General features: G+C 42.1%; 1 protein-coding gene across 1 annotated transcript in view; it reads left to right on the plus strand.

Annotated features, from left to right (window-relative positions):
- The window catches only part of LOC309558737 (dipeptidyl peptidase 4-like), a gene marked incomplete at its 5' end in the record, with an annotated part of 178,779 nt that overhangs the window by 42,240 nt on the left and 110,501 nt on the right, over positions 1 to 26,038 (plus strand). The window contains one exon of the mRNA XM_082261785.1: positions 5,435 to 5,522. Coding sequence (XP_082117911.1) covers positions 5,435 to 5,522 — 88 coding nt within the window. The remainder of the gene's footprint in view (positions 1 to 5,434; positions 5,523 to 26,038) is intronic.

Genomic DNA, 26,038 nt, shown 5'->3' on the forward strand with positions numbered 1-26,038 from the left:
AACAGCAGCACCAGCAGCTCAGATGGAACGTCTTAGCAGGAGGCAGCATTTTACCAACATGGTGGAGCAGTATGTGTGCACACGCCTACATGTAGTGAATGACGGGTCTGCCCCCTTCAACTTCTGGGTCTCCAAATTGGGCACATGGCCTGAGCTTGCCCTTTACGCCTTGGAGGTGCTGGCGTGCCCTGCAGCCAGTGTATTATCTGAACGGGTATTTAGCACGGCTGGGGGCGTTATAACAGACAAGCGCAGCCGCCTGTCCAGAGACAATGTGGACAAGCTCACGTTCATTAAAATGAACCAGGCATGGATCCCACGGGACTTTTCCGTACCTTATGCAGAATAGCAATGGATACCGACCTTACCCACCCATTGTTCCATTTTTGCTCTTTCTCACTCTTTTGGGGTGTACCCTCATTTAAAATTTGTGAAAAGAAGCAGTGTTGGCTACCTCGTCCTCCTCCTCAGGGCCAGATTAATGTAGGGGCTATTGGAGCTGCAGCTCCAGGCCCCTACCTTTTATATAGGCCCCGGGTTGGCCATATTCACTGTTACCGCTCTTCTGTCACTTGTAAACACAGAAGTCTGGCTTCTATGCTCGCTTCCCCAGGCAGCACCCTCAGAACCTCCCCACACAGCGTGAAGGCCGGACAAGGAGGGACAGTTGGCGATGCATGGATGTGTTTATGGGCTTCAGAGACAGCATCCCATGTTGAATTAGGCATGCATGGCTGCACCCTTCCTCCTCTGGGTGCATGGCAAGGCACGGCCCTAAGGCCCTTCAAAATCCTCAGCACCAAGCCCATGATGCTGTTAATCCGGCCCTGGTCCTCCTCCACCGCCGCTTCCACCTACACCGCCCATAGGTGTGCGCAGCCTATTGCATTAAGGTGTGCACCCCAAAGTTGAAATACACATGCATGTGTTTGCCAGCAGGGAGAGTAATGTATCGGGGCCATGTACCTGTAGGCAAGGAGAAATAGAGCAGAGCAGGTCCCAGGGAGATCTTTCCCATCTCCTCACTGGCAATGCTATGTGCCCTAGGTGATTAGGGTGTGCCCAGGCACACCCAGCACACCCTGTGCGCACGCCTATGTCACCGCCACATCCACCACCACCTTAACCTCCCTCCTACTCCATATGGGCCTCGTCCTTCAGAGATGAAGAAGAACATTGTTTTATTTTTCTGTTTTTTTTTGTTGTTTTAAGTTATTTCCCTATCCACATTTGTTTGCAGAGCACTTGCCATGCTCTTAATTACGTTTTGCTGCCATTTGCAGCACTCTAGCCCTTTCCTTTGGTGTTTTAGAGCCATTTTAGTGCCTTAAAGTTCGGGTCCCCATTGACTTCAATGGGGTTCGGTGTCCGGGAAAAGTTCGGTAAAAGTCCGGGACACGGACCCGGACTTTTTTTTAAAGTTCGGCCGAACCCGTCGAACACGGACATCTAGGTGTTCGCTCAACCCTACACAGCAGCATTAGCCTTGTCAGAATCTTGTACAGAACAGGGAGGCTAATACTAATGAAAAATAAGACAACAAAAGAAATTTATTTTATAGACATGTTGGTTTCTGTAGTATGGCAGCACCACAACAGTACGTGGACCAGGATGAGTTCATCCCCAAGACAACCTAAGCAGGAGCCCAGGAAACAGTGAATGAATGTCCATGGAGTCCATCTTCCTGAAGTAAACCAAAAGGATAGCGCAAAGGGTCAAGACTATGAACCTATCTGTCTGTAAAATTCCTAGTAGTAGAGCACAGGCTGACGGGAGGGCTTCCCTTACACCTCCTGTTCAATACCTCCTGGAGCTGGTGACAGGGCATAGCAGTACGTGGAGTGGCATAGGTACCTATGGTAGGTCCTGACACAGTGGATGGTAAGATGGCAGTCTGCATACTGCTGGGATGCTTCAGGTGCTTGGACTGGAACTTGTGCAGAATGCTTGCACCCAGGATGATCTCCTGTACTTGCAAGTGCAAAGCTTTAGTCAAGATGGGCCAGAGTCAGCAACAATTGAGTAGCAGATGTACCAAATTAAGCCAGGAGTAGGGTCAGAAGCCAGGCCAGAGTTGGTATCAAATGAGTAACTGAGGTACCAAACAAGCAGGCAGAGGATGAAGTTAGGAAAGAAACAAAGGTCATCAAAAGAGGATCAGAATACAGCAGAGTCAGGTGTCAAGTCAGGCCAAACACAGGATAGCAGAATACAGATCTGATCAAGAGCTGACAACAACTCAGCAGATTCCTCCTAGTGTGCTGTTTAAATAGGGTGCCAAAGCCAGTGTTCGACATGCACACTTATTTGCACTAACATGTATTATTGTGAGCATGTATATTAGCTTGAGCATGGGCATGTATCCAATGTACTGGGCCAATGGCTATAATATTTGCACGCACAGATCTTCAGGCACGGTCATGTACTTGATGTTCTTGACAATGTCACATCACAAGGGAAGATACACTTCTAGTCAGTTAATGTCTAAAGGGGCCATTCCAGTACAGACAATATAAATGGAGCAGCTCTGTTCCTTTTGCAATCTTTAGCTATTTCAAGGGAAGGGATGGAAAAGGGGATGGGCGGAGAGGCAAAGTTGCTACCTTGCGTAGGGCCCCATTCTGCCCTAATCTGTCTCTACCTTGTACTTTCAACAGCACTACTCTCAGATTTATGAACCAACCGGATATGCTAGATGATAAAGAGAGAGAATAGGATACAGATAGAGATACTACTGCTCATTAATACATTATGAAAATCAATGAGCTATAGCTTTTGTTATACTTTTTTTTTTTTATATCCAATAAAGGAATTACAGGGAGTGAGTTACAGTTATTCAATGACGGTTTAACAGTGCATTATTAGGAATACAATGGAGTGACTAGTCTTATGATATATACACCAAATGGCCATGGTATGGTTATGGAGGTAGTGCTGCAAAGTCAAATAGAAAAACGCGAGGACCTTTTGTGCACTGTTTTTGTCCTAAAGCAAATTGAATGAATGATAACAGAATACAAAATGTCTTAGAGACAGGAAAAATTTGGGGAAATTTGGGGCTGAGGCCAGATTGTGGGATTGCTCCTTGAGTGGAAACTGGCTGACATGATGACAGAAATAAAAATAACAATCTGGATTTTTTGGAATAGAGGCATTGGCATCCAGTATGCTTGACAGAACTGAAACTACAACATTGCCTTTGAATACCAAAATTCAAAAATGAGTATGGCTCCTCCTGAGAATGTAGATAAAATTTCTATGCCAAAAAACCCATCACATTGTCCACCAACCACATTTAAGTAATCTTACAGCCAGAAAGCCTGGAGGGTGAGATGCAAAAGCATCACTGATACTAGAACATTGCTGTTCCTGTGGACAATGTTGTTTTATATTGCTGACCCAGTAAAACCTCCTCTTGCAAGTCTCCTTCTTGTTATCACCATAAACAAGTTACTTCCCATATCATATCTGACACACAGTCATAATATCACAGTCAATGTATTACATAATATGCTCTGATACAAAATGTGTTGTAAGGTCCATATTACAAAATCACACCTTTATATTTCTTATGTAACCTGGCATGTTGTTACTGAATAATGCAGTACATTAAATTTACGGTTGTAAAAAAAGCTTTTGGAAACTGTCAGCAAAGGCCTCTTTAGGAATCGATCACAGAATGGCTGCTGTCACACACAGTACTGCCATGTCCGCAAAACGTTCACCTTTTGGGACACTCTTTAGGCAGGGAAACATAAAGAAGTCTGCAGGATCAGGGGAGTATAGTGGATGATCGAAAACGGGTACCCCGTACTAAGCCAAGAATTGACTGCCCACAGCGTATATACCCTGACAGTCACGTATGCTCCACGCTAGGTGGAGCTTCTCAAAGTGCCTCTGGGTAGCCATGTGCATGTACGCACACCTGGCCCATGTTGCCATTGAGATATCCAAACATTCACCAAACATTTTAGATACACCTTGTATACTATACTGTATAGGCATATTTTGTGGTCAATAAAACAAATCTTTGAGTGCTGCTTGTAATAAGTTAATGATTCATTTTTTTTTTTTTTTGCTGGGAAGCTCAAAATGTTCTAGAGATCCAGGTCACTGGGGTCATAAAAACTAGTTTAGTGTTTGACTACAAAGGAAAGGTGTAAGTATTAACCTTTGTGAGAAAAGCTGTGATAATTTCTTTAATTTTCTTATTCGATGATACAAAGAAAATGAGAGTGCCAATGAACAAGCACTAAACTTGAACTGTTTTGCTATTTACAATGTTGTAAAATGATTATATTGCAATTATTTTCCCATAAAATATGTAGAATTTGTGTCATAGAATTCTTACACTGTGCGTGTAAATGTTTAATTTAACACTGTTTCATTTCTCACTGAACCCAGTCAAGATGATTGCATCCATTGGTGAATGGCCACCAAGGAGGACAGTGCAGGTTGTAGTTAGTACGAGCTACACTATTGGCCATTTTGGCCACACATGGCAATGGTGAGCTAATAGTGAGCACAGTAGGCAGGAAAGGGCAGGGCCAGCCTATCATTCTGGGGGATTGGGTTAAACATTTTTATGCATTTCAGAGCTTCCAAAAACTCAAGGTTCATGGAGAGATTATTAAGAAAACTAGAGATGCCTATGTTTGCAGTGCCAAATTAGAGACTTTTAGGTACCGTATTTTCCGGCGTATAAGACGACTGGGCATATAAGACTTATACTTAGGTTACCTTGGAGATATTATACTCGGCGTATAAGACGACCCCCCCATTTTTGGGGGATTTTTTTGAGGTTCAAAAGTAGTCTTATACGCCAGAAAATATAGTAGCTTCAGATTTTCTTTAAGACTAATATTAGACATTGCTATAAGTTTTGAACTTGACTAATTCATATATATATTGCAAAATTGTTACTGTTCCCAAAGTATTTTGGCATCAAGGTTTGAACTTTATTTTGGCATGTTGTTGACACATTTAATATTTTAGAATGGTATTGGGAAGTCTGTCTTACACCTCTGATAAAGAGTCTAAGAAGGGGTTAGTACATGGCATACCGCATACTGAATTAAACAAAACCTTTGATGGTAGAAATGGGAACTGCTTTTGGTGCCTTAAAAGTTATAAGCTCCAGAGCTGCAATCCTGTCTCTGGTTTCACTGCCTATTGAGTCACAGAACTGGAACTAATATACAGCCAATGAAGTCAGAAGAATCTGAACTCCTGTCCTCCATGTCTGTAACCGGTCAGTGATTCACTATCTAGTGGAGCTAGGATCTGGATTGCAGCCCAGGAACCCGCACCTGTTAAAAACAAGCAATTGCTCTTTCTTTATTTCTGTTACTTTGAGGTTCATGTTAAATAAATAAAAATGATTTCAAAGCTTTTAGCTTTTTAACAAAATGTTTACTGTGAACATGTCTTCCAGACATGGGTGAAGTGGTTTATCGGTCTGCTGGTCGGGGCAGTAGTTGTCGTAGTTATTGCTGTACCTGTGTCACTGCTGGCAACGAAAGGTAAGGCAAAGCATACTATTTACATTGTCAGCCTACATGTACTAGATATTGGTAGTGTGATACTTACAGTATTTGTTAGATATTTTATGTATTTGCAATTTATAAGTTAAAATGGAAATCAGCCAAAAACACCATAATAACCCAGGCATCCCTGGACCATGGAGAGGGGCTTACATGTCAGCATAATTAATCGCAGACTGGGTATATCAGAATATTAGATGTAGGTGTAGACTGCACAAACTGTACATATTCCCCATAACAAACAGTTTGTTAGTTGATTAGTTGGTTAGTACCATATGTTAACAGGAAGACAAAAGGGAGAACTTGGCTGGTAACTATGAACAGCAATCATATAACTCTGTAGAGCTGGTGCTGCCTGTTCAGACTATGTGCCTCCCAACCCTTTTTTTGTAGAAAGTCTATCCGCCATTATTATTAATTAATTGGTACTTGATATCTGGAAAAATGTCTTTGCTGTCCATACAATTCCATCAGCATCCAACTGCCTAATGAATAGCTTTTTCATGCAATACATTTGTATTTCTTTCACTTATACTTATTTTATAGACATTGCCTGGCCAAAAAAAGTCGCCACCTGGAATTAACTAAGCAACTAACTAACTAACTTAAGCATGTAGTAACTATCCTATTGGATAGTTACTGCATGTGCCCAAAGAATGAGGTCAGCTGACTACCTGGATATACTGAATGACCAGGTTATTCCATCAATGGATTTTTTCTTCCCTGATGGCACGGGCATATTCCAAGATGACAATGCCAGGATTCATCAGGCTCAAATCGTGAAAAAGTGGTTCAGCGAGCATGAGACATAATTTTCACACATGGATTGGCCACCACAGAGTCCAGAACATAACCCCATTGAGAATCTTTGGGATGTGCTGGAGAAGGCTTTGCGCAGTGGTCCAATTCTCTCATCATCAATACGAGATCTTGGTGAAAAATGAATGCAATACTGGACGGAAATAAATCTTGTGACATTGCAGAAGCTTATTGAAACAATGCCACAGTGAATGCGTGCTGTGATTAAAGCCAACAAAATATTAGAGTGTGTGACCTTTTTTTTGGTGACAACTTTTTTGACCAGGCAGTGTATTTTACATATGTATTGAATTTCAAAATACAGTTTTCATTTTTGCTTACATTATCTACATCCCTGGTAGCCAACTTACTGGATATCAAGGGACTCAACTGGGCCTCGAATGCAATCCCTGGGGGTGGCCCCACATAACCCCCCTATATGCAATGCTACAGAAGATTGTCAGAGCCTATAAACATATTATAGGAGACTTAAAGAAATTCTACAGGTGTAATGAGAGATTGGAAAATGCTGCAGGAGACAGTTAGAGACTTTAGGCATGGAACATGTCTATTCGGGATCATTGCCAGTAAACATCCTTCACAAATCATTGCTTCCACTACCAATACTGTTTGCTGGGACTCGAGACTGCACAATAAAATATATAGGGCTGCATGCTACCCTTGGACTGCAGGTTGGGTGCCAAGGGATCTACATCCTGTAAATATTATGACTTAAAAGATCATTTAACAAAGTTGGATACTTGACGACCTTTAGGCCCTTTCCCTTTCGTCGATGGAGCCGTGCTGCTCAGCGGGGGATCGATCCGCCGATCCCCCGCTGAGCAGCCAGATGACCGCGCAGTCTCTGCTCTGTGTGTGGAGACAGAGGTGTCAGATCCCCACTCTCCTCTATGGGGGAATCGGATGAGAACGGATCGCCTGTCCGTTCTCATCCAATCTGATCTGTCTGGAAAATAGGGTTTCCATCCGTCCGGATTTGATGGACAGGATCGGATCGTATATCTGCGGACATGTTTCCGCTGACATCCAATGCCCCATAGAGATGCATGGGGCATCCGTTCAGATCCGCTTGAAAAACTGACAGGCGGATCTGAATGGTCTGCAAGTGTTAAAGGGGCCTTATAGATTTATGCGGAATGAAATTTAATTCCATGGGCAATATCTATGCTGTACTAAAATGTCTAGTTTGCTCACCACTGATACCATGAAAAAAACTAAAAAGTACACATGAGGATCAGAAAAAACACAGGCCAAATTTAACAAAACATATGCAAATTGCAGCCATTTTTTCGCCCATTTGTGTTTTTATATTCTCTTTTTATATTCTCTGTTATTTTAGAACTCTGAAAATGTGTTCAGTTTAAGCTAATTGTCTAATAATACTTACAGAAAGTCTAAATAACCCTATCACTAATCCTTACCAAGATTTTTATTTAAAGTGGATCTTTAGTCAAAAAATTAGGTCCTGCCTGCTAGATCACTTCAGGCTGGCCCGTTTGGCAGGGTTTGGCAATGTAAAACAATAAGTGCCAGTAAACCAGTGATACATTGTCCCACCCTGCACTACACATGCTCAGTTGCTGTTTTTTTTTTTTTTTGGGCCAAAAATCAGAGCCACTAAAGGCTAATCTACTGACAGCTTAAATATTTACTGCTGCTCAGGGGCTCAGGGCTTCAGCAAAATGGAAATGGATATCTAGTGTAGTTAGGGTACTATTTTCCACTATAGTTAGATTCAAAAATATAGTTTCTGTAGGGAAAGTGTTAAGTGTCAGGGGACTGTAGTGTAGTGTAGGGTTAACTGACTCTGACTGCTACGGCAGGGTGACCAAACCCTTCCATGTCAGGGTGACCGCTATAGAGAAAAGATTGTTTCTATTAGATCTGCTATAGAACAGGATGGTGGCTTCGCCCCTGGCTGTCACACCTGGGTGTTTTTGTAGCAGACGTTTTTTTGGGCATTTTTTGGGGGTCTTTGGAGGCAGGCATAACATCAGAACTTCTGTGTAGGGGTATATATACACATACACATGTATGTATGTATGTATACACATATATAGGTGTGAAAGTAGCAGAACACTATGCTTGCGCTAATGAAATAATTAACAAGCATATGACTTCTCTCCTTTCACACCTATATGTGTGTATGTGTATAAATACATATAAGTGTGTGTGTATATATACCCCTATACACAAGTAAAATGATATGCTCAGGTGTGAATGAAGCCTTACCCTAACCTATCTTACCAGCTGCTGTCTGTACAGTATATCCCAAGTTTTTTATCTGTACTTTTTACTGAATAAATATAGTTTAGCTCTTGAGTTTAGAGGAAGTGTAGAGAAAGGCTCTCTAAGGTATGGATAACTCTACACACGTGATCAGACCTATTTCTTAATTTAGGTGTCAACAACATCTGTTGAGTGGATCCCCAAAGGACTTGAAGTGTTGTGTGATATGGCGGGTGAAGGTGTTACTAAGTAATGAGGAAAGAAGATTTTGATTATGAATGTGCACTTTGAGTTTTATGGACCTGGCACAGAATAACCACTTTTTACGCTCATATAATTGCACTTTTTATTGATGCACTTTATTTTATAAATACGCATGTATTTTATTGGTTTATTATGTGGCTTCATAATAAATTGATGAGATTGGGGTTTTAAGCTCCAGGCATTCATTGGAGTGAGTGAGGAGTGATGTACAGTATCTCACAAAAGTGAGTACACCCCTCACATTTTTGTAAATATTTTATTATAACTTTTCATGTGACAACACTGAATAAATGACACTTTGCTACAATGTAAAGTAGTGAGTGTACTGCTTGTATAACAGTGTAAATTTGCTATCCCCTCAAAATAACTCAACACACAGCCAATAATGTCTAAACCGCTGGCAACAAAACTGAGTACACCCCTAAGTGAAAATGTCCAAATTGGGCCCAATTAGCCATTTTCCCTGCCCGGTGTCATGTAACTCATTAGTGTTACAAGGTCTCAGGTGTGAATGAGGAGCAGGTGTGTTCAATTTGGTGTTATCACTCTCTCACACTGGTCACTGGAAGTTCAACATGGCAACTCATGGCAAAGAACTCTAAGGATTTGAAAAAAAAGAATTGTTGCTCTACATAAAGATGGCCTAGGCCAGTGACCTTGGCACCCCAGATGTTTTGGAACTACATTTCCCACGATGCTCAACTACACTGCAGAGTGCATGAGCATCATGAGAAATGTAGTTCCAAAACATCTGGGGTGCCAAGGTTCACCATCACTGGCCTAGGCTATAAGAGGATTGCCAACTAGACCCTGAAACTTAGCTGCAGCACGGTGGCCAAGACCATACAGTGGATTAACAGGACAAGTTCCACTCAGAACAGGCCTCGCCATGGTCGACCAAAAAAGTTGAGTGCATGTGCTCAGTGTCATATCCAGAGGTTCTCTTTGGGAAATAGATGTGTGAGTGCTGCCAGCATTGCTGCAGAGGTTGAAGGGGTGGGGGGGTCAGCCTGTTAGTGCTCAGACCATACGCTGCACACTGCATCAAATTGGCCTGCATGGCTGTCATTCCAGAAGGGAGACTCTTCTAAAGATGATGCACAAGAAAGCCCGCAAGCAGTTTGCTGAAGACAAGCAGACTAAGGACGGGGATTACTGGAACCATGTCCTGTGGTCTGATGAGGCTAAGATAAACTTATTTGGTTCAGATGGTGTCAAGCATGTGTGACGGCAATCAGGTGAGGAGTACAAAGACAAGTGTGTCTTGCCTACAGTCAAGCATGGTGGTAGGAGTGTCATGGTCTGGGGCTGCATGAGTGCTGCTGGCACTAGGGAGCTACAGTTCATTGAGGTAACCATGAATGCCAACATGTACTGCCAACATGTACTGCGACACGTTGAAGCAGAGCATGATCATTCCCCTTCAGAGACTTGGCTGCAGGGCAGTATTCCAACATGATAACGACCACAAACACACCTCCAAGACGACCACTGCCTTGCTAAAGAAGCTGAGGTTAAAGGTGATGGACTGGTCAAGCATGTGTCCAGACCTAAACCCTATTGAGCAAGTTTGTCTTGGGGAGCTACAGTTCATTGAGGGGGCCATGAATGCCAACGTGTACTGTGAAATACAGAACATGATCCCCTCCCTTCGGAGACTGGGCCGCAGGGCAGTATTCCAACATAACGACCCCAAATACCTCTCCAAGACTGTTATGTCATCATGGAGGATTGACACTTTGGGCCCAATTTGGACATTTTCACTTAGGGGTGTACTCGCTTTTGTTGCCAGTGGTTTAGACATTAATGGCTGTGTGTTGAGTTATTTTGAGGGGACAGCAAATTTATTCTGTTATACAAGCTGTACACTCACTACTTTACATTGTAGCAAAGTGTAATTTCTTCAGTGTTGTCACATTTACAAAAACATGTAAGGGGTGTACTCACTTTTGTGAGATATTGTATATTGAAAATACTGTATGACTAATATGCAGATGGATGGCGTTTTATAGAATAGACTGCTCTGAAAATAGTGTTGTCTCCCTCCTTATGCTATGCAGTCAGGTAGCACAGCAGGGAGCATGACATAGAGCCTGCACAACATGTCCATAACATTGCAAAACTTTTGGCAGACCAAACGGTTCTTATACATGCATTCAATCCCCACTGTTTTAGGCTGTGTTCATATCTGTGCTTTGTTTTAAAGTACTTCAAAATGTGCATTTTACCACGTTACCACCACACATGGAACTAAGTGCGGTCCGCTGCCATCGATACACCTATCCGATGCACCACAAGGCATGTGCATTTTTATTGCACCACAATTTATATACTCAGTTGACTGGTCTTCACCTCTTTTGCCACCATCAGGAACATGATTGTTTATTGAAAAATAACTTGTAGCCTTTATTTTTTACATAAATCTTAAAATCTCAAATCTTAAGGTAGAACAAAATGCAAGACTTCTTTTTTTATTTTTTTTTGTTTGTTTGTTTTGCCATTTGTATCTCACTCGGGAGTTTTTTTTATTTTCCCTAACTTCTTGTTCCATAGCCAAATAGGAAATGAGAGGAAATCCCTCCAAAGTAAGGGAATCCCTGGTGGTCGTCAGGGTTGCAAGTGTCCCAAACGGATGATTTCCCCTCTATTCCTCTTCTGTTGTTAGCCCAAAAAAGACAGCAATAAAACATCGACAGGCATTCTAATCCCTCTCCATTCTATCCAAAACTAAACTTAAGGTTTTGCCTTTTATTTATAGTTTAAAGGCCAGACTGCCTAATTAATTGTCAGCCCAAAAATGGATGGATAAAGGAATCCTCAGTGCCTGCTATTGTATTTGGCAGTCACAGCACCTGCGCAAGCCTGAACATGATACATTTCCACCATGTTTAGTTGCTTTTAAATCTACTTTTGTTAATCCAGATGGTACTGATAAAGCCTTGCATTGCTCGAAATCTCGAATGTTAAGGTCTAAGTGCATGAATGCTAAATAGAGTTCTGGGGTGCGCATTTATTAATGGTTGGAAGGAGGGGCTGCAGTGGGTACAGAGAAAAGGTAGAGCTCAGGATCTTGGAACTCTTGGTTGGCATTTTTCTTAGTCTAGAAGAATCTGCAGGTAAAAAGTACAAAATATTTTAAATTAGTTAGGATTTGAGTCAATAGCATTTAATTAGGCCAGAACCGCTTTTTACCTCCCTACCCATCATCTAAACTGCTTTAAACTGCCTTTGCATTCCCTAGTTAATGGGAATGCCAAAGAAGCTTGAAGCAGTTGAGAAAATGGTCAGAAGCAGGTCAAACCAGGTGTCCATCTACACAATGGGGTTGATTTACTAAAGGTAAATAGACTGTGCACTTTGCAAAGTGCAGTTACCCTCTGCAAGCGCAGTTGCTCCAGATCTTAGTAAATGATCAAAAGCACTGTTACTGATGGCATCCAATCATGTGCAAACAAAAATGCTATTTTTCTTTTCTTAGTACTTGATTGGGTATTACATAGTTACATAGTTAGTGAGGTTGAAAAAAAGACACCAGTCCAACCAGTTCAATCTATAATGAGTGTGTATGTGTGTCTGTATGTATAAGTATTTATGTCAATAGTGCATTGTATACCCCTGTATGTTGTGGTTGTTAACCACTTAAGCCCCGGAAGATTTTACCCCCATTCCGACCAGGGGGTTTTTTGCGATTCGGCACTGCATGACTTTAACGGACAATTGCGCGGTCGTGCGACACTGTACCTAAACAAATTTGGCGTCCTTTTTTTCCCACAAACAGAGCTTTCTTTTGGTGGTATTTGATCACCTGTGCGATTTTTTTGATCACGCGCTATAAACAAAAAACAAGCGTCAATTTTGCAAAAATAGCAATATTTTTCACATTTTTTTATATGAAATTCCCCCCCAAAAAAATGTAAAAATCAAAATTTTTTAACATTTTCGGCCAATTTGTTTTATGCTACCTATGTTTGGTAAAAAAAAATCGCAAAAAGCGTATTTTGATTGGTTTGCGCAAAAGTTATTGCGTTTACTAACAAAGGGAAAGATTTTTGTAATTTTTGTTGTTTTTTTTTTTAACGCGTAATGGCGGCGATCTGCGATTTTTTTTTTGCTGTACTGCGACATTGGGGCAGACAGATCGGACCCTTGACTGACATTTTTGACACTTTTGGGGTTACCAGTGACATTTCTACAGTAATCAGTGCTATACATATGCACTGTTACTGTAAAAATACACTGGTAGTGAAGGGGTTAACTTTATTTGGGAGGGAGGGGCTGTGTGTGTCCCTAGGGGGCGTGCTTTCTACTGTGATTGGCTGTGGCTTGAGCTGTAAGGACACTGATCAATGGATCTACATAGTAGATCCGTGTGATCAGTGTTTTTACACCGAGGAGAATGACAGGTGGCTTGTTTACACAAGCCGCCTGACTTTCTCCCTCTCCCCCGCCGATCGCCGAGTGACAGGCGGACATCGGGTCCGCCGGTCACACGCGCGGGGGGGGGTCCGTGACCATGCGGGAGCGCGCCTCCGGGGGCGCGCGCTCGCTCCCTAGACCCTCACAAGCTAGTGACATAGCCCTACGTCACTTTGCCTGTGAGGGGCTGACTGCCGACGTAGATCGGTGTTAGGCAGTCGGCAAGTGGTTAAGGTGCCCATCTAAAAAATTTTTTTTAAACTATCGATGCTCCCTACTGATACCACTGCTTGTGGAAGAGAACTCCACGCCCTTACCGCTCTGACAGCAAAGTTTAGGGTTGAACCACTTCTAATTTTAGTGAATGGCCGCGTGTCTTTTTAAATTCCCTCTTGCTGAAAAGTTTGTTCCCTATGCTAGGGTCGCCAGTACGGTATTTGTACATTGATATCATATCTCCTCTCAAGCATCTTCTCTCCAGAGAGAATAAGTCAATGCTTGTAGTCTTTTTTCATGGCTGAAGTCCTCCAGTCCCTTTTTATTAGCTTTGTTGTCCTTCTCTGGACTCTCTCCAATTCCAGCACATCCTTCCTGAGGACCGTTGCCCAGAACTGGACGGCATATTCCAGATGCAGCCGGACCAGTCTTGTAGAGTGGGAGAATTATCATTTTAAGTCTGGAGTGAATCCCCATTTTAATACATGTCAGTATTCTGTTGGATTTGCTTGTAGCAGCTTGTCATTGCATGCCATTGTTGAGCTTGTCATCTACTAGGACCCCCAAGTCCTTCTCCATCCTAGATTCCCCCAGAGGTTTATCCCTAGTGAGTAACTTGCGTTTGTATTTTTGGCACCAAATGCATCACTTTACATTTTTTAACAATAAACCTCATTTTGCCATGTAGTTGCCCATCCAATTATTTTGTTCAGGTCTTCTTGTAAGGTTTCCACATCCTGCGTAGAAGTTATTTCCCTGCTTAACTTTGTATGATCCGCAAATACAGAGATTGAGCTGGTTATCCCATCCTCTAGATTTATGAATAAATTAAACAGGATTGGTCCCAGGACAGATACTTGGGGGACCCCACTTTCTACACCAGACCATTCTGAGTGCTTGCCATTTATCACCACCCTTTGGACTCGCCCCTGAAGCCAGTTTTCTTTGCAAAGTTAAGCTTTACCTCATATACCAAGCTCTGGAGCAACTGCACTTGAGGAGTGCCACAGCACTTCACAAAGTGCCCAGTCTTTTTGCCTTTATTAAATCATCCCCAAGTTAAACAATTCTAAATAAAGGCACAGCGAACCTCAAAAATATCTACAGTTCAGAAGAATTATCTGTGTACATGTTAGTGTTAAGAAATCTGATTATTTTGAGCAAAAAAGTACCTCTGTCTTAATGTAAATTGTTACAACTTTTTCTGAACAAGTATATGTGACCTAGAGTCTAGACCAAGATCACAAGAACATTGTGATCATTTCATGTAATTAGAGACTGCAGAGTCTATTGTTTCCATTCAATGTGACCCTGTAGATGTGTAGATATAAAGGATGAGCATGGTATCCCCATGAGTATACAGATTTATATAGAAAAAAGGATCTGAAGACATAAATGCACACTAATAAGATTATTTACAATAGGCCAATGATTTTAACATTCATATTTAAACACATTAATAATACTATATTTCCACTTTAAAGTGAACCTGTGCTTGGAGAATGAAAGATGTGCATATATGGAAGGAGCTCCAGACCAAAAGATGAGTCCAAATGTATTTATTGATTTTGTGTTTAAAAGACAGGCAATGCGTTTTGGGGATCAATGGGACTCCACTTAAAAATGTGAAAAATATTGTTATTTTTGCAAAATTTACGCTCTTTTTTTGTTTATAGCGTAAAAAGTAAAAAGCGCACAGGTGATCAAATACCACCAAAAGAAAGCTCTATTTGTGGGAAAAAAAGGACGTCAAATTTGTTTAGGTACAGCGTCGCACGACCGCGCAATTGTCCGTTAAAGTCACGCAGTGCCGAATCGCAAAATACCCCCTGGTCGTTTAGCAGTCAAATCCTCCGGGGCTTAAGTGGTTAATAAATGATCCATATGTGCATGTCTTTTCCTGGTGACCTGCTGGAGTACCCACAGTAGGGTAACATTGCCTGTTGTGAACAGCCTAACATTAGCCAAAAGGCTTTTCAAATGTTTGTTGCCATCTCACTACCTTGTTTAAACTCATTTTAAAGTCCTAGCACCTCTTGGATGCTTTTTTTTTATGGGAAAACCAATAAGTCCACATTAATTCCAACCCATGCATTTGTACATACTTCTCTCCTTTTAGCTGCCAGTAGCAAGAGGGCTAACGTTAGTCTTCTATATTCTACATGTAGCACACCCCACATAGGACCTGCAGATTAAAGGAATCTCCCACTCCTGCACAGTCAGGCATGTCGAATCTTCACAAGCACCTCAGAGACAGAGAACAGTCCGTGGCTTTGTTTTTGTTTTATTAGGGGAATTTCAACTTGGATAGGGATGGGAAGTTATGGGATGCCCACTTTACTTCAGGGCCATTTCCTATATACAGTCTCTATATGCAGTCCTCACTTCTTAAGCCACCTGCGCACACTTGATTCCTTCTCCTCCATTCAGTTTCTGCTGGCTCACTCCTTGAGGGGGGGGGGAGCTGAAAAGGCCTAATTGCCAGCTCAGCAATAGCCCATCACAGGCAGGAACCCACAGTCCCTAACAGTAGCACATTGGAGTGACACAGATTAAACTTTTTTCTTCACTTCTTTTGTGGTCACTGAGCCAAGCACTAATTCTTCAGGCAATGGCAGCCAATATGGCTACATCTGCCTCTTTACACCAGTCCACCCGACTGACTCTTCACCAGCCCACCTGGGTGACTCTCAGGAGAGCTCTAGGGAAAGGTCTGAGGACTTAAGCACACCAGTGTCTTTCAGGGAGACTTACTATGTGTGGCAGCCCCCCCCCCCCTCTTTGTAGTCCCCACAGTGCTACTTACTCTGTCCTCTCTCGCTCCCATGCCTTCCTTTGTGTTGTAAAAGGATCCTTCCAGCACCTGAGCCCTGGCCCAGGGTCACCCCCCCCCCCCCCAGACTAGGGGGAAGCCCTGAGGGCAACCGACAGTCTCCCCTGCTGGCATGGCCCATGTCTATTTCTGAGGTCATCTCTGCCTACTCACACCCTCTAGTTCTGAAAGTTTCTACAATCTTCCAGTCCAGGGGTAAGTGCCAGTGAGAGCTGCCAAATTAGTCATCCAGCCCTGAGTCACTGAATCCTGATCCAGATTCCACAGCTCAGGCTTAGCCCTGAGCTAAACTAAATCTACCTACTCTAACACAACCTACACTAATTCTAGCACACACTAGAGGGTGCTACATACAAGTCATAGTCCTGCTGCTGTAAAATAGGGTGCCTAAATAGCCAATCACTAAGCACAGGGAAGGGGGCATGCAAGTGAAGGGGAAAAAATTCACATTCTCTTCCATACTTGGGAGGGCTAGGCGTTTCTCCATTTCTGAAGAGAAAGGTGGGAGAATAAAGGGAAAGTAAGTATGTAATGCTGGTGGTGCTGGCTCTAAAGTGAACTTATTGCTTTAACTTAGGGAAAGTACAGGCATGCTTTAGGCTGGGTTGACACCGGTGCTCTGCAGGAAAAAGCATGTTTCTGCAACGCACAAAAACATTAATTCCTAATGGCACCCCAAGGCACCTTGCCAACTTGTGCATTTTAGCTCACCACAATGCACTGTGCACACTAATGTCTGTTGTGGTGGCTGCCTTTAAAAAAAAAAAAGTACATGTACTTTGGTGCCTTTAGTGCGCTAGGGAGCCTAGTCAAATTATAGACCGCTTTGACTAAACACATGTCAACTTGGAAAATTAACACGCTTTGTGTTAATGCACCATACAAGGTATGAACTTGGAACTTATCTGTCTTACAATACAAATGTCCTAAATTATGTTGTGCTAAGTAATTTGTATATAATATGGCAATAATAACAAGAAAGGCAGTAAAATAGATCCCCCCCCCCCAGCACCCTTCAGTTTGCAAAGAATATCCAATCACCTACAAGGAAAATTAAAAAAAAAAAAAAAAACAGCATGATTGGATGATGGAAGTCAGCAGAGCTTCTGCTCATTTCCTAAGCTCTGGACTGCAACTGCACTTGCAGAGTACAACAGCACTAAAAGTCAGCACTAAGAGCCCATTCACATTGCCGCGACTTGTCAGCCTGACAAGTCGCGGTCCGTCGCGGTCCATTGAGTAGTACAGGACCCGTTCTAATAGGAGCGACACAAGTCACTCCGACTTAGAAAAAGGGTCCTGTACTACTTTGGGGCGACCTCGGAGCGAATTGCATAGACTTCCATTATGTGAAGTCCCTGCAAGTCATGCCGAAGTCCTGGTGCACAGCGGTGCACGCGACTTCACAGGTCGCCCCCCGAAGTCGTGCCGCTTCAGTGTGAACCGGCACTTAAAGTCAAACATAAACATCTTTTGGAAGAAAAATAGTTAAAGTACCTATAAATAATTATATTGTTGAGATTTAAATAATACTTTTATTACATGCTGTAAATTCATGAAATCCTAATCAGAGTCGGAATTAATGTGTGACAAGGTGGCTGAATTGCTGAGACACGAGAGTAAACAGGAAAAACAGCACTGTGACATAATCATTAACTCCTTAGCCTTTTAAAATATGTTTCATGATCTAACAATTGTAGCATCCTAAGTTTGTTTCTACACATTTAGAGTTCTGAGACAATAGCTGGAATTTATGCTCTCTTACATTGAGATTTTAAAGTTTTAGTTTTGTGCAGTAGACTGCGTTCTCCACTTTTTATCCTTGGCAGCCAATTGATTCAGCTAGCCTCTATGATCAACTTCTTAGTTTAATATATCTGTAAATATAATTTAGGTAATGTATAGGCATTTTGGGTCCTTTAATCAAAATATTTCTGTAGGCCCTGATAACCTTCAATGCACATCATGTTAGCATATTGCCTAAAATGCAACTTTCACCTTTTAACATATCTCTAACACTTGCACTCTTCCATCACGTGTCTAGCAAGCGGGTGTATTGCATCAGAAATCACTGGTAAAATAAACTCTGGTAATTAGTGCTGTTGATATATAGTATATCCCTCATATTCACAGACAAAATCACAGCTGGCACATGTATAATAATCAGCAGCTGTACTTTCCCTTTCTTAGATACTACCATAATTAATCTTGTCTTTATCTTTCCCTTGTTTTGATTTTATCGGGAGAATCATTTGCTATGAGAAACTGAACTTGAGGCAGATTTCTCTGGAGGAGAACCAAGGACAAGCAGAGCAGACCCAACCAGCTGTTTTGTAATACTTTGTACATATGAAGACATGGATCTGATCACCTAAATGTAGGGTTCCTTTATACTTCTCAGGGGAGCTGCAATCCCTACATGGTAGGCATGTGTTGAAGTTGCCTCCTGTCACTTCCTCTGTGGCTGCTCCTGCAACTTCTCTTGCATCTGGATGCCTGCTCCAGTTCTCTCTGCTTCCCTCCCTGCGGCTTTGTCTGCATACTCCTGTCTGTCGCCAATGCATTAGCTTTGACCTTGGGAAGGTTGGCTTTGATAGTATATGGTGCAGGGAGTAATGTCTTGCCCTAGGCCCCCACCTCACACTGACCTTCCCTTTTCACCTAGCTAACATTAGGCAATGTGTTTGGGTAGTATCCACTGGGTGGCACTATGGACACAACTGGTAATAATAGGTGCCACGTCCCAGAAGTCACTTTAGCAAATAATTTGGATATGTAATATAGACTTTTTAGGCACATAAACTATAACACAATTTGTAGGATAAAACAATGCTCTTTATTCATTAACAATATCATAAAATCAGTACAATATCAGAAATCATATAAAATATGCGCATACAGTGAGGGAAAAAAAGTATTTGGTCGCCAAAGAAATGATCAGTCTATAATTTTAATAGTAGATTTATTTTAACAGTGAGAAACAGAATAACAAGTAAATTCAGAAAAACGCATTTCAAAAAAATTATAATTTGGTTTGCATTTGAATGAGTGAAATAAGTATTTGACCCCTTTGCAAAACATGACTTAGTACTTGGTGGAAAAACTCTTGTTGGCAATTACAGAGGTCAGACGTTTCTTGTAGTTGGCCACCAGGTTTTCATACATATCAGGAGGGATTTGTCCCACTCCTCTTTGCAGATTCTCTCCAAGTCATAAAGGTTTTGAGGCTGACAATTGGTAACTTGAACCTTCAGCTCCCCCCACCTATTTTTCATGGGATTTGGGTCTGGAGACTGGCTAGGACCCTTAATGTGCTTCTTCTTTGGTTACTCCTTAGTGTTTTTGGGTCATTGCAGAAATACCCATCCACGACCCATTTTCAATGCCCTGGCTGAGGGAAGGAGGTTCTGAGCCAAGATTTGAAGGTACATGACCTTGGTCATCGCCCTTTGATGCAGTGAAGTTGTCCTGGTCCCTTAGCAGAAAAACACCCCGAAGCATAATCCTTCCACTTCCATATTTGATGGTGGGGATAGTGTTCTTGGTGTCATAGGCAGCATTCTCCTCCTCCAAACTCGGAGAGTTGAGTTGATGCCAAAGAGCTTGATTTTGGTCTCATCTGACCTCAACACTTTCACCCCGTTCTCCTCTGAGTTATTCAGATGTTCAATAGCAAACTTGAGACGGGTCTGTACATGTGCTTTCTTGAGCAGAGCGAGCTTGCAGGTGCTGCAGGATTTCAGTGCTTCACGGAGTAGTGTGTTACTAATTGTTTTCTTGGTGACTATGGTCCCAGCTGCCTTGAGATCCCTGACAAGATTCTCCCGTGTAGTTCTGGGCTGTTTCCTTACCGTTCTCATAAACATTTAACTCTACGAGGTAAGATCTTTAATGGAGCCCCATACAGAGGGAGATTGACAGTTATTTTGTGTTTCTTCCATTTGCGAATAATCACATCAACTGTTGTCACTCTCTCACAAAGCTGCATGGCGATGGTTTTGTAGCCCATTCCAGCCTTGTGTAGGTCTAAAATATTGTCCCTGACATCCTTGGACAGCTCTTTGGTCTTGGCCATGGTGGAGAGATTGGAATCTGATTGATTGAATTCTTCTGTGGACAGGGGTATTTTATACAGGTAACAAGCTGAGATTAGGAGCACTCCCTTTAAGCGAGTGCTCCTAATCTCAGCTCGTTACCTGTATAGAAGACACGAGGGAGCCAGAAATCTTGCTGATTAATTATTGATAACTTTGTTAAAATTCGTTTTTCTGGATATTTTTGTTGTTTTTCTGTCTCTAACTGTTAAAATAAACCTACCATTAAAATATAGGCTGATCATTTCTTTGTCAGTGGGCAAACATACAAAATAAACAGGGAATCAAATATTTTTTCCCTCACTGTAAAATGTGTAAAATGGTGTATCCCCCAAAATTAGAAGAAATAAGGGGCTGTGCGGATGCTGTACAACAACAGCCAATGTATGTGTCAGCGACTCCTCAGATTATAGGGATTTCACCTTAGCCACATGAACATGATGTATGCTTTACAAGATTCACAAAGGGAATTGTGTTATAGATTATGTGCCTATAAAGTCCATATTACATATCCAAATGATTTGCTTCTTTAAGTAATGTAATCCTTTGTTTTCATACTCATGGCTCCAGTGACAGAATCCTCTGCTCCAATGATTAACCTTCATGCACCCAAAGTTACCAACATTACCAAGGTCCTCTTGTCCTGCTGACGCCACTACTCTGCACTATTTTTTTTTTTTTTTTTAACCTGAAATCGGAATAATGTGGTTAGACCAGGTCCCGATTCTTTTTTCTTTTCTGGATTGCAGTGTAGGAGGGTCCTTCTTTTGAGTGCCCACATTACTCAATGGTGAGGTGAATGTTTCTCCAACAAAAACAGGAATGTTTATTTTGGATATCTTGGCTCTTTAACGCCCTCAACTTGAAACCTCAACTTTAGTCATGGTATGGTCTATGGAAGAAACAAAAAAACTATTTTAACATTTAAAAACAGACGGGACGTAAAACGTACATCACACTGCCAATTTATATTAATTAGTCTCTTTATTTTATTTGGCATGTTGTCAAAGGTTCTGAAAAATAAACTAGAGATTCTTTAGGACATCCGTAGGACGTCATTATTGTGAATTTGTCAGTCTGAGGATGTTTTCTTTTTGGTTTTAAATGATTGATCCCAGAGGCTGCAAATGCCATCTATTCACATATGGTTTCTTATTGCAAACAAGAATGGTCTGAAACGGGGATACGGAGCATAGAATAATACTGATAATTAATATAAATATATATATCCAGTTGCTTACTGGTCACTTATACCCCCTTCCTGCCCAGGCCAATTTTCAGCTTTCAGTGCTGTTGCACTTTGAATGACAATTGCGCGGTCATGCAACACTGTACCCAAACATAATTTTTATCATTTTTTTTTCACACAAATAGAGCTTTATTTTGGTAATATTTAATCACCACTGAGTTTTTTGCTAAACAAACAAAAAAAGACCGGAAAAAAACAAAAAACAAAAAAAAAAAATTTTTCATAATTTGTTGTTAAATTTTGCAAACAGATAATGTTTCTGCACTGATTAGGCTCTACTGATGTGAGCTGATAGGCACCGATTAGGCTGCATTTATGGGCACTGATGAGGTGGTACTCGTGGGCACTGATGGGGAGGCACTGATGAGGCTGCACTGATAGGTGGCACTGATGGGCTCTGATAGGCAGCACTGAAGGGCACTAGGAGGTGGCACTGATAGGCAGCACTATAAGGCACCATTGATGGGCACCGATAGGTGGCACTGATAGACACTGGTAGGCAGCACCAATAGGCAGCACTAATAGGTTACACTGATGATGAGGCATTGATCTGTGGTACTAATTAGCAGTACTGATGGGCACAGCACTGATAGGTGGCACTGATTAGCAGCACTAGCGGGCAATGTTGGGACTGATGTCCCTGAAACAGAAGTTTGGTTAACAGCTTTCATTTTTTCTTCTCACACTATCTGTGCGAGGAGAAAATAAAAAAGATAACCGGCTTCTGTTTACTTCCATGGTCAGCTGTCATTGACTGACAACTGACCACTGTGTAAAGGGCGGCTGTGATTGGCCCTTTACCCCGATCTGTGATCAGACGAGTCCAAAGGACTCAAAGATCACAGACTGCACTGCCCGTGCAGCGGGCAGTGCAGTATTGGGACACCCGCCTTTACACACACATGAACTTTAATGGCATCCCAGTCTTAGTCCATAGGGTTCAAGATTGAGTTGCAAAAAGTAAAAAGTTGGCCCACCCTTTGCAGCTCTAACAGCTTCAACTCTTCTGGGAAGGTTGTCCACAAGGTTTAGGAGTGTATCTTTGGGAATGTTTAACCATTCTTCCAGGACTGCATTTGTGAGGTCAGGCACTCATATTGGAGAGAAGGCCTGACACCCGATCTCCACTCCAAATTATCCCAAAGGTATTCTATCGGTTTGAGTTCAGGACTCTGTGCAGGCCAGTCAAGTTCCTCCACCCCAAACTCGCACATCTATGTTTTTTTGGACCTTGGTTATGCACTTGTGCGAAATCATGTTGGAACAGGAAGAGGCTATCCCCAAACTGTTCCCACAAAGTTAGGAGTATGAAATTGTCCAAAATGTCTTGGTATGCTGATGCCTTAGGAGTTCCCTTCACTGGAACTAAGGGGCCAAGCCCAAAACCTAAAAAATAATCCCACACCATAATCCCCCCCCCCACCCCCCCTCCACCAATTGATCTGGACCAATGCACAAAGCAAGGTTCAATGAGACATGGATGAGCAAGTTTTTGGCATAAACAACTGACAAGGTTTATAACCTATCCAATATGAAAAAGTGTTGCTTTTATTTTAACCACTATTCCCCCCAAAGCAGAACTGAGATGTATTCCTGTATATAGCTGCACCACGCAACTAAACAAGACATTTTTTGGGGGGCGTGTCCTGCTGGGAAGAAATCTGCCCGCATAGTTCAGTTCCTGTCTCCATGAGGCACCTAGCGATGACTATAGCGACAGAGGAGCGGCAGACTCAGCACCCTAGATACTGCCAACGTCCCACTGACACCCGAGTGGCATGTCCAAGTGGAGGAAGCCAGTCAAACCTCCCCAGGGGCTCACTGACTTCTATCCCGTGGCAAGCCGCCGAGATATGCAAGATGGTGCCGGCAACAAGCGGGGAGGAACAGCCCGGTCTCAGGATCTATGCGGATGCCACAGCACATGGATCCAGCTCCAGCAATGGATGAGTCCCCCTCCACCCCTACCACAAGCAGCCCTGCCAAGTCGAGGCAAAGGAGAGATGATAATACCTCTCCAGCTTCCCTAGCTCAGGTTGGTAATGGGGGAGGACTACATGACATGCAGCACGGTCCACCCATAGAAGCATTCCCTGCTGCTGACCATTAGGGATGATCGAACGGTTCGGGTCGACCATCGGTTCGATTCGAACATTGACTGTTCGAGGTTAGGCCGAATTTAGAACTTTTTGCTGAAAAAGTTCGGAATTCGGCAACCAGAACCGACCAAAATGCAATGGGCCAGGAAATGGGCTTTAAAAGCCCGTGATTGGACCAGAACCATCAGTAAAAGCCAATTGAGGGGGCAGGAGAATGCTAGCAATGTGATTGGAGTGACTAGGGGGTCCAGAGGCCAATCATTAGTGAATACACCCCCCCCAGTATATAAGATAGCCCCTGCCAAATTTCTACCATTTTAATACAGGGACATGGAAGAGAGTGAAAGCAGTTCTGTTACTTCTGCTTCAAAGTGTCATTTAGCAATTATTAGTGTGAGGAAAGGGATATCTAGTATAGTTAGGGTGCTATTTTCCACTTTAGTTAGATGCAAAAATCAAGTTTCTGTAGGGGAAGTGTTAAGTGTAAAGGGACCATAGTGTAGTGTAGGGTTAACTGACTCTGACTGCTATGGCAGGGTGACCAAACCCTTCCATTTCAGGGTGACCGCTATAGAGAAAAGATTGTTTTCTCTTATGTGACTTTCAGAGCAGCGATATGGCTTCTCTCCGGTCAGCCTGCTTTTTGCTGCAGGTGTTTATAGGGCTTTTTTGAGGACAAGTTTGGAGTCAGGCATGACATCTGAACTTGTGTATAGGGGTATATATACACACACATGTATGTATATATACACCTACACATATATAGGTGTGAAAATAGCAGAACACTATGCTTGCGCTAATGAAATAATTAACAGGCATATGGCTCCGCTCCTATCACACCTATATGTGTGTATGTGTATAATACATATAAGTGTGTGTGTGTATATATACCCCTATACAGAAGTTCAGATGTTTTGCCTCCCTCCAAAGACCCCAGAAAAATGCCCAAAAAAACTCCTGCACCCAAAAAAAACGCCCAGGTGTGTTATTGCAGGCTTTTTTTTTGGGCATTTTTTGTGGGTCTTTGGAGTCAGGCAAAACATCTGAACTTCTGTATAGGGGTATATATACACACATGTATGTATATATATATATACACATATATAGGTGTTATAGGAGCGGAGCCATATGCCTGTTAATTATTTTATTAGCGCAAGCATAGTGTTCTGCTATTTTCACACCTATATATGTGTAGGTGTATATATACATACATGTGTGTGTATATACCCCTATACACAAGTTCAGATGTTTTGCCTGACTCCAAAGACCCACAAAAAATGCCCAAAAAATGCCCAGGTGTGTTATTGCAGGCTTTTTTTTGGGGCATTTTTTTGTGGTCTTTGGAGTCAGGCATGACATCTGAACTTGTGTATAGGGGTATATATACACACACATGTATGTCTATATACACCTACACATGTATAGGTGTGAAAATAGCAGAACACTATGCTTGCGCTAATAAAATAAAATAATTAACACCCATATGGCTCCGCTCCTTTCACACCTATATGTGTGTAGGTGTATATATACATACATGTGTGTGTATATATACCCCTATACACAAGTTCAGATGTCATGCCTGACTCCAAAGACCACAAAAAAATGCCCCAAAAAAAATCCTGCAATAACACACGTGGACGTTTTTTTTTTTTTTGGCGCGGGCGTTTTTTTGGGCATTTTTTGTGGGTCTTTGGAGTCAGGCAAAACATCTGAACTTGTGTATAGGGGTATATATACACACACATGTATGTATATATACACCTACACACATATAGGTGTGAAAGGAGCGGAGCCATATGGGTGTTAATTATTTTATTAGAGCAAGTATAGTGTTCTGCTACTTTCACACCTATATATGTGTATGTGTATATATACATATAAGTGTGTGTGTATATATACCCCTACACAGAAGTTCTGATGTTATGCCTGCCTCCAATAACCGCCAAAAAATGCCCAAAAAAACGCTTGCTACAAAACCGGCAAGGTGTGAAAATAGCGAAGCTATATCCCTGTTCTATAAGTGACCTAATAGAAACAATCTTTTTTTTCTGGTTCCGGACATGCTACAGAGCTGAAACACTTTTTAGACCCCCCAGACACTAAATCCAAATAAAAAAATCTCATTTTTTTTTTTCAATAATTTTTTCAATAATTGGCTCTCTATCAAAAATGACAATTTTTAAGAACTTTTTTTTGTGTGATTAATAGTCTCTGGGGCATGACCCAGAGCCCTAGGCACTTTATATGGGCATTTATTGGGTTTTAGGGCTTCAAAA

Source organism: Pelophylax lessonae (assembly GCF_965119305.1).
Source record: "Pelophylax lessonae genome assembly, chromosome: 6".
Taxonomy (NCBI): domain Eukaryota; kingdom Metazoa; phylum Chordata; class Amphibia; order Anura; family Ranidae; genus Pelophylax; species Pelophylax lessonae.